Source organism: Pocillopora damicornis, chromosome 13, assembly GCF_964200805.1.
Source record: "Pocillopora damicornis chromosome 13, jaPocDami1.2, whole genome shotgun sequence".
In the NCBI taxonomy this organism is placed as follows: Eukaryota; Metazoa; Cnidaria; class Anthozoa; order Scleractinia; family Pocilloporidae; genus Pocillopora; species Pocillopora damicornis.
The window spans coordinates 3,989,380-4,008,490 of NC_142682.1; the positions used below are offsets into that span (position 1 = coordinate 3,989,380).

At 38.4% G+C, this 19,111-nt stretch overlaps 3 protein-coding genes across 4 annotated transcripts; 2 read left to right on the forward strand and 1 right to left on the reverse strand.

Moving 5' to 3' along the window:
* The first annotated feature begins 10 nt into the window (after positions 1-10).
* On the forward strand, positions 11-3,997 carry LOC113678161 (uncharacterized). The gene is made up of 3 exons (XM_027195033.2): positions 11-305; positions 1,330-1,851; positions 3,296-3,997. The coding sequence occupies exons 1-3, from the start codon at positions 141-143 to the stop codon at positions 3,548-3,550; spliced, it is 942 nt and encodes a 313-aa protein (XP_027050834.2). The 5' UTR covers positions 11-140; the 3' UTR covers positions 3,551-3,997.
* LOC113678148 (uncharacterized) lies at positions 3,793-14,991 on the reverse strand. 2 transcript variants are annotated; one of them, XM_089191216.1, is made up of 9 exons: positions 14,841-14,991; positions 12,832-13,119; positions 9,838-10,137; positions 9,226-9,543; positions 8,481-8,831; positions 7,616-7,720; positions 7,343-7,447; positions 6,752-6,895; positions 3,927-5,923 (listed from the first exon to the last, which is right to left on the reverse strand). In XM_089191216.1, exons 2-9 carry the CDS (start codon positions 12,929-12,931, stop codon positions 5,091-5,093), a joined length of 2,256 nt encoding a protein of 751 aa, XP_089047342.1. In that variant the 5' UTR covers positions 12,932-13,119; positions 14,841-14,991; the 3' UTR covers positions 3,927-5,090. The 2 variants fall into 2 exon arrangements, with proteins under 2 accessions (XP_089047343.1, XP_089047342.1); XM_089191217.1 differs by lacking the exon at positions 7,343-7,447 and having other exon boundaries at positions 3,793-5,923.
* Positions 14,992-16,486: 1,495 nt separating this feature from the next.
* Positions 16,487-18,493, forward strand: LOC113678132 (tumor suppressor candidate 2). Its single transcript, XM_027194998.2, has 2 exons — positions 16,487-16,758; positions 17,386-18,493. Exons 1-2 carry the CDS (start codon positions 16,628-16,630, stop codon positions 17,570-17,572), a joined length of 318 nt encoding a protein of 105 aa, XP_027050799.1. The 5' UTR covers positions 16,487-16,627; the 3' UTR covers positions 17,573-18,493.
* Positions 18,494-19,111: the final 618 nt, after the last annotated feature.

Here is a 19,111-nt window from a genome sequence, read left to right on the forward strand (position 1 = left end):
GACAAATCGCAGGCTAATCTGCGCGTGACAGCACTAAACATGGCGAAAAGTGAGCTCGGTAATGGCGGCGAACTTCTAAACTTTTTGTGATCAAGGAACCGCGAGTCTTCTTGGTTTGGGACTTTTCTGACAACCTCAAAATGCCATTTTCTTTGCACAGTCACAGTGGGCAGTTCTGTAAGCATGCTTTCTGTACTTTAGAAGAGGTCGTACAAAGAGCAATCGAAGTTGGTTTCACTCACTATGGGCTTTCAGAGCATATGCCAAGATACGAAGCCGAAGATCTGTACGATGAAGAAATTGAGGTGAGTAGTGCTTCGGTCTAGAATTTAAATAGCTTTGAAATGCAGGAAACGTAAAACGAAAAAGGTATGCTCTTTCGTTTTATCGAATTCAAGCTTATGTAACTTAAGATTTAGAAAGTTTATAATTCCAGAATGAAACAAATAAAAATAGTTTTTCTGTCTGAGTTTACGACAACAATGCATTCTATGACACCAGCTATCTCAAAGGCCACATATTAATGCTCTACTGCAACCTTTTCCAAACGAACATTCTCAGGATTCGAAAAAACGTTCCCAAATAGGGGTTTCGCGTAGATGTAACACATTAAAAAAGTTATTGGTAAGAACAATTGGAAAAACCTGTCAACTAACATTTGGCATATGGTCAGCATGCAGTTGGCCAACAGACGGTCAACAGTAGACCAACATACAGACCACAGTTGGCCAACAGTGGACGATAGACAGCTGATAGTGGCCGACAGAGCAGGCAGTTGTCCAACAGTCAGCCAACTGTCAGCCCACAGTTTTAAGCTGACCTGTTAGTGCTGTAATCAGTCTGCCATATTGGAAAGGTTATTTAGACCCCAGTTTCATGCTCACTGAAGCAACTTGTGTATGAATGAATTATTGTATTATTGTGCATTATTATGATTAATTAGGATGGCGAAGACAGGGTTGATCAATTTAATTGCAAGTATAATTGCAGACCAAATTGGATGACATGAAGTCCTGTTACCAATTCATCAAAACTATGACTATGACAAAATTTGAGAAAGAAACTAGACATCTATAATATGTTTCCAGTGTGTCAACTATCCAAATTAAAGTGTCCAATAACCAATCGCATTCAAGAATTTTGTTGTAATTTTGATTAGGGTTGAACTCAGACTCCCTTATTCAATTAATTTTCCTTTTTTCCTTTTGTTTAATAAGGGACCTGTACACTTTCAAGAAATAGATTGAATTGGGAAATGGAATATTTTGTGGAAATGGTAATACTGAAAATTATATATCAGTAAAATAATGGCTCTTGTCATTTTTATAGGAAAATTTGACACCTGCTGATCTTCAGAATATGTTTAATGACTTTGTTAAGGAAGCCAGGCATCTTCAAGCAAAGTACAAAGACAAGATTTGTCTCCTTATTGGCTTAGAAACTGAGGTTATCAGAGAAGACAGTTTTGATCAGATAAGAGCACTGAAGAAACAACATGAATTGGACTATATTGTCGGATCAGTTCATCATGTGGATGGAATTCCCATAGATTTCAGCAATGAAATGTTTGATAAAGCAGTGGAACAGGCAGGTGGAACAGAAGAAGTTATGTGTCAATACTTTGATCATCAGTATCAGCTAATAAAGGAGTTAAAACCTGAAGTTATTGGCCACTTTGATGTCATCAGGAAATATCGACCTGACATTGAATTTACAGATATCCTATGGGAAAAGATTGTTAGGAATGTAAGAGCAGGGATGTCTTATGGAGCTTTGTTTGAGATAAATTGCAGCGGTGCATCACCAACAAAGAAACTTAAATGTCCATACCCACATCCAAGGATTATTGAGGTGAGACAAGTGAAGTGAAACAGAAATTTCATTCTGCATCCTTAACCCTGTAACTCACATCCGTAACCATGACATAACTTCTCCTTACAATATCAATACCATATCAAGCAGATGAGTGATGAGAATAAAGAAAACAGCCTTTTACTTTTTTGATCAAATAAAAAGCTGCACCTCATTTGCCACTTGTTTTTTCTCTCCACGTTTTGATGTTATCTGTGATCTATTTCTGAACAGATGCATGGAAACATGAAATCAATCTGTTAACTCTTTAACTCCCAAAAGTGATTAACATGAAACTTCTCCCTATAATACCAATACATTATTCAGGAAACAGGTTATGAGAATATTAGAACTTGTCAGGTTGAGGCTGCTATCTTGATCTAGCACCAAGTTCTCATAACTAATTTACAAGAGGGGAGAATTAACAATCAGATCTTGGGAGTTAAAGGTTTAAATGCAATATGCCCCACTGGCAATGGATAGAAAATGTATTTTTAAAAAAATGGAAACTTAGTGTGCAAAAATACCTGTTAATCCAATTTTGAGTGAAAAAGAAATAATTTAGAGTGTCTACTTTTCACCTTCTTTGTCTGGCTATTGTTACAAGTGCGTTCCCTGACTGCTTTTGCCAGCAGTTTTTCCTTGTTATAGTACACATTTTCGAATGGAATATGGTGTTGTGTCATGCATGTGAAAGCCATTTGCTCTGAAGAAGGCTAGTGAATGTGGGGCAGAAGTATGGGTGTAGGATCAAAACATTATTTTGCTCTCTATTTATGTTTACTCTGCATGAAATCGGAAAGAGAAATCATAGAATTATTGAAATGAGTTGATATGTGGTTCAATAAGGAATTATTCCTGTTCACTGCACTTAATTTACAATAATAACACCACTTGCAGTACCAATTCCACTTGCAATACAAAAATTATCTGTAACAATAAGCTGATAACTACTGTAATATACTAACTTTTGATAAAAGACTAATCTTGACTCACAAGACTTTATAACCTTCTTACAATGCTTTCAAATTACTCTTACTTAAATGTACTGTTAAATAATAATATACATTTTTAATATTTTTACATAATCTTCAACAAACAATGCCTGTGAAAAACCTCTAACAACATAAGGACGCAAACCTTTACATACACAACTTGCCTTTCAATTCTTGCAGCTGCTCTCTGATGGATGATTAAACACACGTTAATGTTGCAAACTAGCTTTTTTCAATTTGTTCTCTGCTTGTATTGCGACTTATGTTAACTGTTAAGAACAGCTCCCCTCTACTGACTGTGGGCTAATTGTCAGCTGACAGATAACTGACAGGCCACCAACATAACAAACAGTTTACCAACTGCTTACTTGTTGCCATTTCTCCTATTTTTTTGACCAGCCACTGCCTCCAAAAGACCCCTTAAAGCAATCTTCCTCTTTTTCCCGTAGCTTTTAGTGGCATCTGGGGCTAAATTGACTCTGTCAGATGATTCACATGGAACAGGAGATGTTGGTTTCTGGTACAACAACTTGCCTCAGCACTTAGCAACTTACAGGGTCAGTGAACTGTACTATCTGGACAGAGCACAGGTGACCAATGACTCAGCAGGACAAGAAAAAAGAGTTGTGTCAAAGAAGTTAACAGACTGTTGGAAGCATCCATTTTGGGAAAAATGTGTGGAAACTATAAAATATGACAAATGACAATTTGTATTTTGTTATATACTTTAATGTAATCTTTATCCAATTTTTTTTTGTTGGGGAGGGGGGTAGGAGGAAGGGGTTTAAGAGTTAAACTCAATGAAAACATAGTGCACTTTTTCTACTTAAAAAGTTGATTCCATGTTGTGGTGCAACAGTTTAGTAACAGGTCACAGTTGAGGTCAAAGCCTTGTGTAATGAGGGCTGTTTGTGCATTTGTGTATTTATGTGTGTCAACCTCAAAGTTTTAATGACAACGTGCCTCATGGAGCTTTATTTATTGTTATCGTTTACTAAATATCCCCAAGCTCAAAGCAATATTTAAGCCCTAAAAGGGAGTATGTTACATATATGTGGAATTTAAGATATAAGTCAGCAGTTGTTTCTTTGCATTTTAATTCTATTTTCATTTTGATTTAGTCATACATCATTAAAAATGTTCAACAAAAATCTATTGTTATGAATTTTTTGCTCTTAAACAAAACTAGTTTTAAAGTTACTTCTATGTTTTTTTAACAGAACCTAAACACCCCCCTCCCCCCCTCCTATTCACTTGCAGTATTACTGTTATTGGGCTTGAAACGAAGACGAAGCCTTACGACATTTGCCCAGTCATTGCGAAGTCAAATTCGGTAAGTCTTCGTACTGGCCGAAAGATAACGATTCCACAGACGGTATAAAGGAAATAGGAAAACTCGGGGAGAAGGAGACATGGTCGAGGAAAAATTTGTAAAGAAGGGGTGAAATAGTACATTCAATTTTTCTTCCTCGTTATCTACAATTTACGTGTTCAAAGAAACCGTCGTGCGACCTGAAAAATAATTGTCCTCATTTATGAACACTCTGAGAAACCGTAGTAAAGTTTCTGTTGGCCAATGTAATACGTAGTAACAAGAACAGACTAGGAAAGACGGGCGAGAGTTGTATATGCGTGCGTAGAAGCGGGCACGGGCGAGAAAAGAGCACCTGTCCCTTTTTATCGGACATAAGACGCTCGTATAAATCCTCGCTCCTTTTTCTTAGAATGAGTGTCAAAAGTAATCGTGGCTTAACCCTTTAGACCCTAATATCAGTATGCATATTCTCCATACTGTTCTCGATACATTTCTTTAGGTGCTGACAAGGAGAATTTGTTAAACAATCAAGAGCTTCAATTGTTGATCATTTTTTTTATTCTCGTGACTTTAACGAGTGATTCAGGGCTGATATTGTAGGGAGAAATTAGATGCCAGTCACTCTTAGGAGGAAAAGGGTTAACCACGATTGCATTCGTTTTGTTTTTCTCCACCTCGCTTCGCTATTGGTCCAGAAAACTCATTCCACACTCGCAACCAATCAGGTCGCACGCGTTTTCCCGCGCTTCATAAACCTGTGGGGGCCGTTTTGATTACTTTAGTTATAGTAATACGAAAAACACTTCATTACTTAAGAAGACCGTGCCTCATCACTCTTCTAAGTTAGCTGTCAAGGCTTCCAATGATGTTTACCTAAACGTTTGAGAAAAAATTTATTCCTGCACTGCAAAAGTCTTCTACGTTTCTTTTTACAATAAATCGGGTCGTATTCCACCCTCAGTATCTGCGTGCTCCTCATCACCACCGGGCGTATTCTCGTATACTGGCTCCTCAGGCCTTTTTGGCCCGACGGTTTCATATAAGTTTTCTGTTTGCAGTCCATTCATATTCACGTACGTGTTGCTGCCATTAAGAACATCCTTAGGTCTTTTATAGAAGTCCTCCATCGCTACTTCTTTGGGTATTTTATAATGACCCTCGTCCGGAGAAGCCTGAGCCTGAGACTGCGACTTCTCACGCGTGGCTTGGCGCGCGGCGTTGACTTGATCTTGAGTGACATAACGATCTTCATCATCACTTTTCCCGCTATTGGGCGCGCATCCAATTTTTGTCAGAGATCCAATACTGTCGTACAATCCCGCAGATGCCCCGTCGTCGAGTTTACTCTGCTCCGAATTCAAATCAACCCGCAAAGGATCGCATTTTTCTGAATAACCGGAAGCCACCAAAGGGACATTTTCCGTGTCTGTGCTCGGTACTGTTCCATTTGGTTGCTCTACAAGAATTTCAGGTTGATCTGGTTCATCTGCAGTAGATAACAGCCCCTCGGTCATGGAGTCTCCACCGAGGGTGGATGCCGCGGAAGGAGACTCATATCGGACGCTGTATGCTCCTCTTGTTACCATATCTCTTGACCGCCTTGGCTTGGCGCCATTTTGAAGCAGCTGTCTTCTTTTGCGTGAACGTTTCCGCGCTAAAGAGAAGACAATTACGAATATGATGACCAGGAGAATGGCGCCGCCCACAGGAGCACCAATTATGAGAATTTTGTTTAGCATGTTGTCCTTAGATGTTTTTCTTGCTGAAAATTAAGCAGCGGATAATATATTAATGATTTTTTACTGAAATGAAATTTTTTTTAATATGGAACAGTGAACTCTGACGTAGACTTGTACATTTAAACAGAATGACCACAATGACCGTAAATATATGAAAATCATGTATGTGAACTTATTTTTAAAGAAGGAAAAAATATATGTGAACTGTGGATTAAGAAATAATGAACACCAATGAAGCAATAGTGAAAATAATATATCTAAAGTCATTGATTCACCTCTTCATGGATTTATTACGAACTAACATAATGACCAGCTCCCAGTTGGTTCGTCAGCTCAGTTGGTAGAGCGCTGCACCGGAATCACAGTGATCCTGGGTTCAAATCCCGTACAGGTCTGATTTTTTTCGGGCCTTATTTTCACTATTACTTGAGTAGTGTTCATTACTACGAAGATCGCTTTCATATTTAGAATGACCTCAATCAGTGTTCGAACCTATATATAGAGCGCTTTTCGATTGAATGTCCTCAAACCAAAACAAAACCAATCAGAAGAAAGGAATTTACCCAATTGAGCCAAAGAGAAAAAGCAAACTGCCTAAAGCGCGGGAAAACGCGGGTGACTAAGTCGCGATTGAATTTCTTTTGCATTTGATAGGTTGAGAATGTGGTGCGAGGTTTTTGGACCAATCACAGCTGCAGAGTGAAGTAATGCAAAACTTAAGCAATCTAGGATTTCTTTCGACACCAAATTGAAAATTTCTCTAAATCGACAACTTACAAATTGGCTGCGGTCTGCAGCATCATCTTATAAACGACAGCTGTAACAAAACTAGCCTCTTCACACAAACGTACCTTGATCAAGTTTAGCAACCACTGGTGTGAACGGCTCAGACGGATGGCTTGTTGCAGCCTTCTCTGAGGAAAGTGTTGATTGAACAGTTGCTACAGTCCTTGATAAAGTCGGTTCTGTTTTCTTTGGCTCGGTGGGGAATACAACTGCGATAGAGATGTACATGTAAGTCGATACCAAATTAGTTAGTTTTGAAACTAAGTAGAAGTATTATCCTTCGCTTCTCGCGAATTCAAAGCATGTTTGTGATGATTTTAAGAATTTAGGAAAAGAAGCAGAATTGAAATGAATGTTATCTTTTAGTCCATAATAATTTTCACTCTTAGCTAGTCTTCTGGATAGTTTGTGGACTAAGTGACGTCATTAAAGTAGCAATTTCACCTCTTTCATCTAAATAGTCCAATAAGGATCTTACTCGTTCCTATTCTCCTTCTAACGCTTTCTTACCGCCCGCGTTATGAAAGCAACTGGGGGCAAGTCAAAGCTAAAAGGCGAGAGCTCCTGAAGGAGGAGTCGCTTTTCTGTAAGTACAAATTCTCAAAAATCTCTTACATTCTCAAATAACTGCAGCATGTGTATGAGGCGTAACTCACCAATTGTCGTTAGGCTCTCTGTTGAAACATTTGTCACTGTTTCCACAAGCACAGTCTCTGTTTTTGTAGACTTGATCGGCGTACTTTGCGTCGTTTCTGGGGCAGCTGTAGGTTACAGCAGATTGCAAGTTTACATTTTGAAAGCAACTGGGGGCAAGTCAAAGCTAAAAGGCGAGAGCTCCTGAAGGAGGAGTCGCTTTTCTGTAAGTACAAATTCTCAAAAATCTCTTACATCCTCAAATAACTGCAGCATGTGTATGAGGCGTAACTCACCAATTGTCGTCAGGCTCTCTGTTGAAACATTTGTCACTGTTTCCACATGCACAGTCACTATTTTTGTAGACTTGATCGGCGTACTTTGCGTCGTTTCTGGGGCAACTGTAGGTTACAGCAGATTGCAAGTTTACATTTTGTAGCTCTCTCATGAAAAGACACTGTTGATCTTATATTGTGTTTGTCAACGAACTAACGTGAGAATTTTTGCAATCGTGTAGAAGTGCCGTAGCAAACTGCAGTGTTAAATTTTCGAGATGTTCTTAATCAGAAAGGGATGGACACACCTTTTAAAACACCAAGTAGACTCCATGCGCGCGAAAATTTTTGCTCATAGAATAACTTCTTCATACTTTTTTCTTATTTGCGTGACTATTTTCACTCTTCTGTTTCTGTGTCTAAATGTTTCACTTGAGCTAATCTCTTCCGTATTTAATAAAAATTACAGGAAGTCATCGAAATGCTGTTTCGCTTTTCTTCGTTAAGTTTCCTCTAGAAATAAAGCGACGAGTGATAAACACAGCGGTGAAACGTGGGGCATGCGCAAGAGGATCAATTTCGGTCAGCCGCGCGCCAATTTCCCGGAAAAAATAAGAAACAACCGCTGTCACGCCAAATATGCAAAAAAAAAAAGCATAATATATAAATTCGTGCAAATCTGTAAAAGGAATCAATCGTAGGGAAAGGAAAACTCAAGAATTTTCGTGCATAAAAACTGGTTTTCTGCCGATTACTATTTTGTTTACTAACTATAAAAGTTATGCGGTTTTCAATCACAGCGACTTACTCGTTCGTGTAGTTGCTTATTTGACACGTCACCTTGCCCAGTTTGACCACTGTGTTTGAGTGATGAAATAATACTTACTCGTTGTTGACTTTTGTGAAGTAGTTTCTCTCGTAGTTGTGAGAAGTAAGCCTCCGGTTACAACTCTCTTAATCGTTGGAGACCTCATTCCCCGACCAATCTTCGTGTATCCCGCTACTCTGACAGAATATTGCTTTCCACTTACAAGACCTTGCAGTTCGTGAGAATAAGCTAGTTTTGCATCTTTTTCATACCAGCTCTTCGATTCACAAGCAGTCTGTTCACAATAAAACACAACAAAGCCCAAAATGACACCATTTCGACCACTTTTAGGTATTGGACTCCATGAGACTGTTAACGATGAAGGTGTGTTAGAAACTGCTTGGACATTTCCTGGTGGTTGACTCGGTCCTAAAACAGAAAAGATCTCATAATGATAGCACTAGAACGCCAGCTTTAAAAATGGCTCTGATCTACGAAAGTCCACTATTTTTAGAATACCGTCAGGGAAGTCTAGACAGGCCTCCCATCCCAAATTATGTGCATGCGCACTGCGAACAGTGTGGGGATAGGGCGGAAATGGTTTTTTATTTACCCCTTAATCTGCCAAAAGTGATTAACATGCAATTTCTCCATATCACGTCCATACTCTATTCAGCAAGCAGTTAATGAGAATACTCAAACTTATCAGGTAGAAGTTGTTATCTTAATCTCACACCGAATTCTCCCAACTAATCAACAAGGAAATCTGTAGAGGGGAGAATCTTGATTTGTGGAAAGTTTGTACATGCGTGTATCTTCTTACTTGATTCATTTGTTTGAAGTATTTTGGGGTCGGACCAGTCGCCAACCATCTCTGGCTTAAAGGTCTTAAAAGCTCTGACTTTTATCTGATATGTTGAGGCCGCTGCAAGACTGCGAAGAAAACCTCTCTCTGTAGAACTCTGCCTTTGCCTATTGGGACCGCTTTTGAGAACTTTGTAGCTGATATGATATTTAAATGTAGACGAATCCGTTATTCCACTCGTAGTTGTGGTCGGCTTGTCCCAAGTTAATGTCGCTTGGAACTTGGACCCTATTTCCTTGATACTGGCAATCTTAAAATTGGTGGGTTTCGCTGGAACTGTGGAGATCGAAAGAAAGCGTTTCATAAGTGTAAGCTTAACATCACTTTAGAAAGTATTCTTTTGAGAAGAATTGCATAAGTGTTTCACATGATCCTGTCAATCCTAAAAACTGACCGGGGCTACTTGTATTTATTGGGCATCTCAGGTTGTTTATTTTCTTTTTTGTTGTTGTTCTTTGTTTGTCTGTTGGAAACAAAGATGGAGGGGGATGACAGAGTTTTCTAACATGGTTGGAGGGGGGTAACGCACCTCATAGCTCCTTCGCTCTAGCTTTACCCTAGAAAACTTACCCAAGTTGTTTGTGTTGACCACCAATTTGCGGGACCAAGCGCCTTTGATTTGATGATCCTGCCTGTGCATGGCCAGCACAAATATATTATACCGCTTCTTAAAAGCTAAATCAAGCTGAGCACTCTCTGTTGGTACGATCAGCCGTTTACTGGAAATATCCCTAATAGGCCTATATGATACAGTATAGGACAGCGTAGAGTTGTCTGTTAAGCCTGCAGTAGTCTTCGGTCTTGTCCATCGTAGCGTGATCGTGAGGTCATGAACGCTTGAAACGGTAAGGTTCGCTGGTCGACCTGGGGCTGATAAAAAAAAACTTTTCTTAGATAGGAATGAATTTTATCTCATGTGAAAGTCAACGCTTTAGACAATCTTCTACACAGGGCAAACGAGTAGGTTTTATCAATTAAAATGCCTATCGGGCACTTCTTAGAGAAATTTAATAACGGCCATTTAATAAAGGATCTACTGCAATGAATGACCAAAATAATCAAGTTAGTTTGTTCAAGCCAAAACCGTAGTCACATTGTGTCGGTGTACCAACGAAAAAACCCCGTAAGACGTTAGAAGAAAGTTAAGTCTATTGCTGGCATAAAATAATTGTGAAACGCCCCAGCTTTTAATACCTTTACCGGTGAAATGTACGACAATTTTTTACCAACGAGAGCGTGTGTCGTATTTATTTCCAGAAGTATTGGACTTGATTAAAAATTTTTTTTTCTTGTTTATCCTGCCGAAGGGGACAATTTACTTTCCAAGTATTTCGCTATGCGTCGCCTAATTTCCTCAGAGATGTAAGATTATGCTCTGAAGACTTCAGGACTTATGTACTCGACTTAGCATCTGAAGAAACACTTAATACCCTCTCACGAGTTGCTGCTCAGATCTACAAGAATTTGGTCCCTTCTCTTTGTGTATTGGCCACGGCTTGTTTTAAGAAATCATGTCAGGCAATTCTAATCAATAGCGACTGAGTTAAAAAAATCGAAAATAACTCGGGATTGCACAGGTTTCTATCAAATTCTTTGCACGAAAAGTTTAGAAATCTGGCCTCAGATGGCCGCGAAATCGTGACTTAGTCACTAGCGCGTTTTCCTGCGCTATAGGCATTTTGCTTGCGCATTACTTTGAGCTCCCATTATAGCTCCTTGCGATATTTAGCTCTGATCTAAATGGCTACTAATAATAACTTTAGTTTTCTTCCTTTGAAGTCGATCGCTGATTGCTCTCTAAAGCTGTGGGCACATCGCGCCAACAAAGCCGTAATGGTAATCCTTTAGTAATGCTTATTGGTAATCCTCATAAGAAAAGGCGATTTCATCCGTTGCAGGCTGAGCTTTTTTCCCGTCGACGGCTTAGGATTTTCTTTTTTTCTCGTGATAAAATCTCTGAAGAAAGTGCTTTGTAAAGATTTTAGAGAAAGGCTTGAAAATTAACTGATGAATTGAAAGCGAAAGGAGCGATTTGAAAGAAATATCCAGCTTTCTTAGGTCATGCATGGACAGATGAACTTGATAATTTGCCATAACATGGATATGCATTCCTTCTCTAAGTTCGGATGTGGTATTCTTAAACGGATTAAGATCATGACAGGCGGAGAAACATGTATTTGTTATTCCTCTCTCGTTTACAAATTGTTTTAATTTGAGAATATCACGTCAGCTTTTTTCGAGAAGTCTGAAAGGAGTAAGATCAAAAAATCTCGGCTGTATGAGAAATAAAATTTTGAAACAAATAATTTGTTGGATTTTAAGAGCGAACGTTGGAGCGTGTTTCAGCGATTTCAGCTTCACAATTTTGAAAACAAGTTTTAGCGGGTATCTACATGTTCTTAATCAAATAACCACAGCCTTTTAACCGAAAAAAAAAATTTTGGCTAGCTTATTACAACCTTAGTAAGATCGCCTCTTTTAAATTCGTTCATTTATTTCGCCAGTTGACAGCTAAAAGGTAAAGCACAAGCTTAGTATACGCGTTCCCTTTATTTTTTGTGATAACACTTTTTAGCAAGTATATAGTGCTATGAAACCTTTAATAAGTCGTTTGGCCAATTATAAAAAAGATTAAAAGCGTATCAATTGTTGTAAATGAACTACAAAAGTAAATAACGCCAATTAACATATAATTTTCGCTCTATTCATTGCACAAATAACTCATTTCCTAAATGGTTTGTTACGTTGGCAAGGAATTAGCCCACTTTTTAAACTCTCTTGTTTTTCTTTAGCGGCAATTGTTTTTCTATATGGTAAGGTCAAATAATTTGGAATCTCAGCGATAACATTTATGTGATAAATCCGGTTTCAAAAAATACCAATGGAAACTACACGCTGGCTTCATGTTCACTGTATCGACCGGTTGACGAGTACAGACCAGTTCAAAACGGAAAATTCCTGAACACTGGGAAAGCCGCATCATGGCACTGACGATAAAGTGGGAGGTAAATTAGAGAATTTTCAGAGAAGGGGAGGGTTTTGTTATCCAGGCAAATCTAATATTTTTGTAAACAGTTACGTAGTTCGCCGCTGTTTTCTCCATATTTTCTGTTTTTTGCTGTGGTAACTATTTGTCTGAAGACTCTCTATGCAATGTTCCTGTCACTGATGATTATCAAAGATATCGGATGAATAAAGCTTATTCAGTAACATATGTTGTAATGTAAGTTAAGTAATCGAGGTTTTTCTATTGTAAGACAACTAAAAAAGTTAGTGTTATCTGAAGTTAAAAAGACACTGAGAGGAAACATGCCAAAAACGAACTACAACAAGCCTTAGTCGAACTGAAGCAATATCAAAAACAACAGAGAGGGAAAGGTCTTGCTGAAACCCAAAAAACCACTCCAGCGATCTTCGAGGTAAATCCGATTGGGAATGTTAAATCTTCTATTTAGTTTCGATCTTCTTTAACCATCACGAAACACAGTATTATTTGAAAAAAGGCAAAAGATGAATAATCACTTTCGCTCTAGATAGTAACAAAATAATTCTATGAAAACTTACTGCTCGAAGCTGAGCTTATTCCAGCCAGGTTTATTAGAACCCAGGTCAAATGTATCATCAAGAAATTTCTTCCAAAATCCATCATCTTCATTAGTGACATAATTTGTCTCTCGTTTCCCTGGCTGTGATTTACAACGGTGAACGAAACGTCGTGATGTTTAGCGCTGAAACCAAGAAGGCCACAGAATCAATGACAAAACGTCCGGTTTTCTTGTTCCCGTACTTATAATGTGGATCAAAGCGGAACAGCTTGAGTTGAAATACGTAGCCCTACGTGCTGACGGTAACCTAAGGAGACAATTAAATTTGAACTCATTGGTATGTTTTGGTAGGAGTGCCAAAAATATTATCAAAGCGTTGAGTTGTACGTCTTTCATCACTGACAATAGCTCGACTTCTCTTTAAGTCTTTTAGAATGAATCGTGTAAATTTTGGCCAAAAAAATACGATAGCCTAAATCTCCTTCTAACTGAGAAGTCTGATTTTATAGCTTCGTGGACATGTATGGGTGGTTTCATAATGGAACCCTATTTCTCTACACCCCTACCCCCCCCTCTTCACTCCCTGCCTAAGAATGTTTTATACACATCTGTCTTTCTTTTGGGTCGTCGAAGCAAGAATATTCATGATTTATGGGTGCAGAGTAAGGTTGCCCTTGCCAAAAAATGTCGACAAGCAAGAACACGCAGTAAAAGACACCAATTTGTCGTTTTCACGACAATATTTTGGATCAATATCAGTATCTGGGCAACTGCCCACCTACCCCTCCCCTAACCCAACAACAGTCAATTGATAACATGTTAGGGTGAATGTTGGGTTAGGGGAGGGGTAGGTGGGTAGTTGCCCAGATACTGATATTGATCCCATATTTTTATCGATTTTGACGCCCTTTGTCCGATCTAGTTCCTGCTTCCTGTAATGCTGCAAGTTATATGGGAGGGGAGCTTCCGTTTCATGGCCAAAAACAAGTCTTGTCGAGCAGTGGGCAATAAAAAAAATCAAAATCATGACCTCGTTCGCTTTCCTAACAAACATAACTCAACCCAACAATAAAAACTGCATGAAAATCTTTTGTAAACAGCTCGTGCAAAAAATTTAATTTAAATGCAAAGAAGAGCTGACGAAGAAAGGAATAAATCTACTTTTTCCCGTTTGCCATCAGCCCACGCTTGAAAGCTGTTCTTAACCTCTTTTAATTATACTCTTTTAACGTGCGCACCTACTACACATCAAGATGAAGCAATATTAAAGATCTCAAGAACAACTACTTTTTGATCTTATTCTAAAAGTCCTTTCTGAAGTTGTAGACTTTGTTCCTTGAGGTTTTTTACAATAAAAATAACTTAAGCGATTTTATGTCGTGCACAGAATAGAAAACAGAACAGCAAGATAAAGAAATAAAAAAAAATAACAATGATAATTAAAATACAGGATCAGGATTTGTTGTTGTTAGTAGCACCTGTCTGCCCAAACTACCCTGGAGTATTCCCCCCCCCCCCCCCCTCGCTCTTTTCTATGCACGAAACTTTTCTGGATTGGAGAGAAAAAGCAATCAAGAATCAAGATTTTAACGAGTTCTTTCTTTATAATATACGCACTTGATTAGAAATAGTAGTGAACCATGATGCTAATAAAACTTTGCAGGGAATTAGATTTTCGTGTTGAAACTATTTGGCGCTGCTTAGTGAACCAAATCGACTCAAGTCCTCTTATCTTCATAAACAAGATATTTCAATTGGCAAAAGGTTTGTCATCAACACGAATTAGAGCGCTAATGTCGAATTATCTTCTCAGTTAACATTATTTAACTGAAAACAGCTGGATGATTGCAAACCATCATGATTTGTCATTTATCACTGAGCGAAAGTATTCAGAAAGATAGTATTATGCTAATCAAACTCTTTTCTGTCTTTTGCGAGCGCAATGGATGTCTGGCTCACAGACCAGCCAATCTCGCCGTAATGAGTTCATCAGCTATATTTAAACAGAGTTAAGGAAATATCACTTACAAGAACACTGGGTCCTCGATGAGGTACCAAACTTCAATTCTTGAATGGTAGAAAGAAATCACTACGACCGCAAAAAATCCGTTCGATCGGTTGTGAACAATCACGCTTCAGTGATTGTCTAAAGGCTCTGGAATGCTTTATGATGTGAAATGACCTTTATCATGCTGAGTCGAACAATATACGCTGCGGGAATTTTTTGGTGCAAGGTTTCATCACCTCTACGCGATGTATGTCAATATTAGCCACTAAGAATCTGTCAAAACAAATGGGTGAAATGGATGCCACTTCCGGTGGAAAGCGCACTAAAGATATTTTATGACATCTGAGGAGGGTGATCTGAGTTTGAGCCATCCTTGCTTTTTTTAAAAATATTACTTCTCTTGTAATTGATCAAAAGAGAAATTTTTTCAGCGCTTTTTAAGGACAAATAATAACGAAGTCCAGAGTGTGTGGAAATTGTTGCGGAAGTCTTTTAACCCCGCTCGCTTGTTCAAACAAATCAAGAGGACTGTATTCATCCAAACCAACAATCTATTGCGATATACAATTCTCACATATTCAACGGTCGTAACACAAGGATCAACGATCAACGATCAACTAACATAATCTAAGTATACAGAGGTTTTTTCTACTATCCTTTCGTAAGGCAGTATTTTTACATTAATCACATGTACAGCAAAAGTTCCCATTGTAATGTATCTAAATTAAGTGACTATTACAAAATCGCATGCTCTTTCACCTTATTAAGCCTAAGAAAATGCACGCAGTTACATCATTTTATATCGTAAATATACTCGGACTTTGTCTACGTTATTGTGAGATCTAGTGTCACGAAATCTAACTTCTTTGCGTTACAAATGTCAATTTCTAATTAATATTTATTCACAAAATAATCAAGTTAAGCATCACCTATTTCTTTCCCGACAGAAATTAAAAAAAAAAACCATCAGTGCTGTTTGCAAAAAGATTAACCCTTTAACTCCCAGATCAAATTTGTCATCGTCCTCATTGTCAACCACACAATTCTTATAATATTAGTTCGGAGAATTTACCATTGGATCAACTGATTATCCCCAAATTGATATTTTTCTTTATTCTCATCACATATCTGGTTGATATTGTGTTGATATTGTAAGGAGAAATTCTGTCTTGGTCACTCATGGGAGTTGAAGGGTTAACTTTTTCGAGCCGAGTAGCTCACTAATTAATACCCCGGTTTCCAGATCCAGCGAAGGCTATAAAAACAACCTCGTTCCCAGGGCCTTTTCCCACCCCCAACTAAGGGAAAAGGCCCTGGGAATGAGGTTGCTATAAAAAGTGACAAAAAGAGTCTTACTAGTTGGACGGGATGCTACGTTCGTTCATCTTTTCATCCCCTCCCCCCTCCCCCCGGCCCCTTACCCCAAGGGCCAACTCCACTGATAAGGAGAGGATCGAAGACCGTACCCGAGTAGAGGGCGAAAATTCGACCCCACGTAAAGGCCTAAGCGTGTTCCAGGCTATGAGTCTGTTCGAATTGCTTCAGCAACTGGATGTAGAAAACCTTTACAACATCAGGAGCCTTATTATCCTGACAGAGCCCTAGAGGTGTGAGGAACAGAAACAGCCATAACCGCTGAAACCCTACTAGAAATGTACCTATACCCAGTCTCTTCGCTTTCTCAACCGCCATGTTTCTGGAGTATTCGAGTCCAATTGTCAATATACGTATCGATGTTTTCGAGTCGAAACAAGTAGCTTTTTAATGGCTTGTACGCCAGGAAATTCTTTAAAATTAAGATAGCAGGATGGGATCTGTTGTTTCTAACATGTATGGAGGGCTACAGTACATGATGAGTTGTGGGGGAGACAATCAAACGTTCCCTGATAATGGCCGATCGTCTCTCGCCGCGACGCCATTTGTTTGGAAACGTACCAGGTATGTATTTCACTGTTAATCGGTTTTATTTTGGTTTTTTCTCCTCAAACTAGTGTTTTGTATACCTTATGTGATTTTTGATCAAGTAAATTAAAAATTGTTTCGAGATTTTTCGGAAGAAATTCCGTTTCATCTGACGCAAGAAAAGCCGAACTGGTAATGTTGCAGCTGAGGCCGATTAAGTCTTCGTACTTTAGAAAAAAAAAATGGTACAGGTTTAATTTTCATCACTGGAAAATAGTTTGCGTTTTCTTCCTTTGTATAGAAAAGAAAAAACTAATTTAAGAGGTAATCATGTCTAATTAGTAGATGAATTAAGGGACGAGAACACCAAAACACGACGTAAGCTTTTGGTTCTTCTTGTGCGTCATACGGTTCCTATCGACATTTTATTTGCATTAAACAAGAGATCGACACACACTTGTCTTGTCCTCTCTTCATCCTTAGTCGGTTTTATTTTCGAAAATCATTCCTGTACCTACGTAAAGCGGCGAAACAGCTGAAAGCAGGCAATTATAGTACAATTTTGGTTAGCCGCAAATCTCGCGAAATATTTTATTTGTGATAAGTCGAATAATCATGATCCATGGCTAATCCAGAGAATCGCGTATTTTTTCTTTCACACAGCTCCATGTACTTTGATGAAGATGGTGATCTAGCCCATGAATTTTATGAAGAAGTTAAACCAAACAAGAAAGGGAAGAAGTATTCCATGAAGAAAGTAACTCGGCGACTATTACCTCAAGGACTAGTTGATTTACCGTATCCAAGATTAAATGTGGATTTTCCAGTTGTTATGTGCGAGGCATATTAGAGAAATGACCTCAAAATTTCTAGATCTAACCTCATATGAGATGAATGTGGAATCTATCAAGAACATTGCTAAACAGCTGGGTCATTCACGGACAAGACTTGCATGAAATTCAGAATGTTACCAGAAACATTTTGTTCTTGACCACAGAGTTATTGCATTGTCATGCCAGACATCTCTAGCTACTTTCTTTCCTTGAGCTGGTAGTTACTCAGGCGACCAATTTAACTGAACTGATAGCAACAACTTATGTCTTATGTCTTATGAGGAAGAATGCAGATGTGTAAAATAAGGCTATGACTAAATGCCTGGCAGCTAGGTAAAGGCTTAAATTGACTAAATGCTGACAGCCAGAAATTTTCACAGAGTTTCCACTGAAAGATTCTTTCACTCATATAAAGAATGATAGATGTTTTTTAAGAAATGTGAAGCAATTCCACTTCACTCAGAAAACATATCTGATCAGACTGACAGGTATGGTCTCAAATAGACTAAATGCCTGGCAGTCAGAAGTTTTCTGCCAAATTCTTGTGGAAAACCTCATTTAAATCTGTCAACCCTTCACACGTGAACATCAATATGCATAATCTCCACACTGTGTTCTCTACATTTCGTAAGGTGCTGACAAGGAAAATTTGCTTAACAAGCATTCTGACTGCTGGCATTCAGTCCTTTTAAGATCATGCCCAGCTGTGGGGCATTTAGCCTTTATGTTTAAATAATGATTGTAGTGAAAGGTTGGGGACCTCCTCTCCAATTGAAATAATTCTCTTCAGGGTATTGTTGTTTTTAGTAGAAATAACAAGAAGATTGTACAGTATTATAAAAAAATTTGGATGATGTTTTAGTCATTTATTTTTTCTGTTATTAACTAAGGTAAGGTAGATAAATTATGTTCAAATGAGAGCTTAATTGAATAAGGAATGATGGATGTTGTGTTATTTTATACCTGTTGATGGCATGCGTAAACATTCAGCTTCTTTTAGCTTCCAGTTTCAGAGCTGAAAGTGATTTGGAAACTTCATGTAAAGACCAAACAAGACAATAACAATTTCACTGACAGATCAAAACTGACTAATCACAACTGCTGATTGCCACTTTTTTTTTAGCCCACAATATGGCAACAAAATTGACCAACCAGTTTCTTTAAGCCAGACTCTTACTTGATTGACAGACAATTTGTTACTTGATTCTGAAGATGAATTCTTCTCAGGTTGTCAAAATGTCAATCACCTTCACAGACAGCCAAGGGTTTCAATGAGAGTCCATGAGAGTTGGCATTACGAGAAATTTGCTGTCTGTGTCAGGTTATCCCAGGGAAGGTTTTTGCTTTCCATTTCTAGCATGACCCAATGTTTTAGAACAACGCTGTCAAATGAAGTTTGTGGATACAAAATAATAATGAAAATAGTCTTGAAAATAGGAAAATTTTATTGCCCGGAGTTGAAGGAGGCAAACTTACATCAAAAACTGTGGAAGGAAAGGAAGATCACAGGGGTGTACCTGGAAAAATAGTTCTTACAAAACAACATCACTCCACCC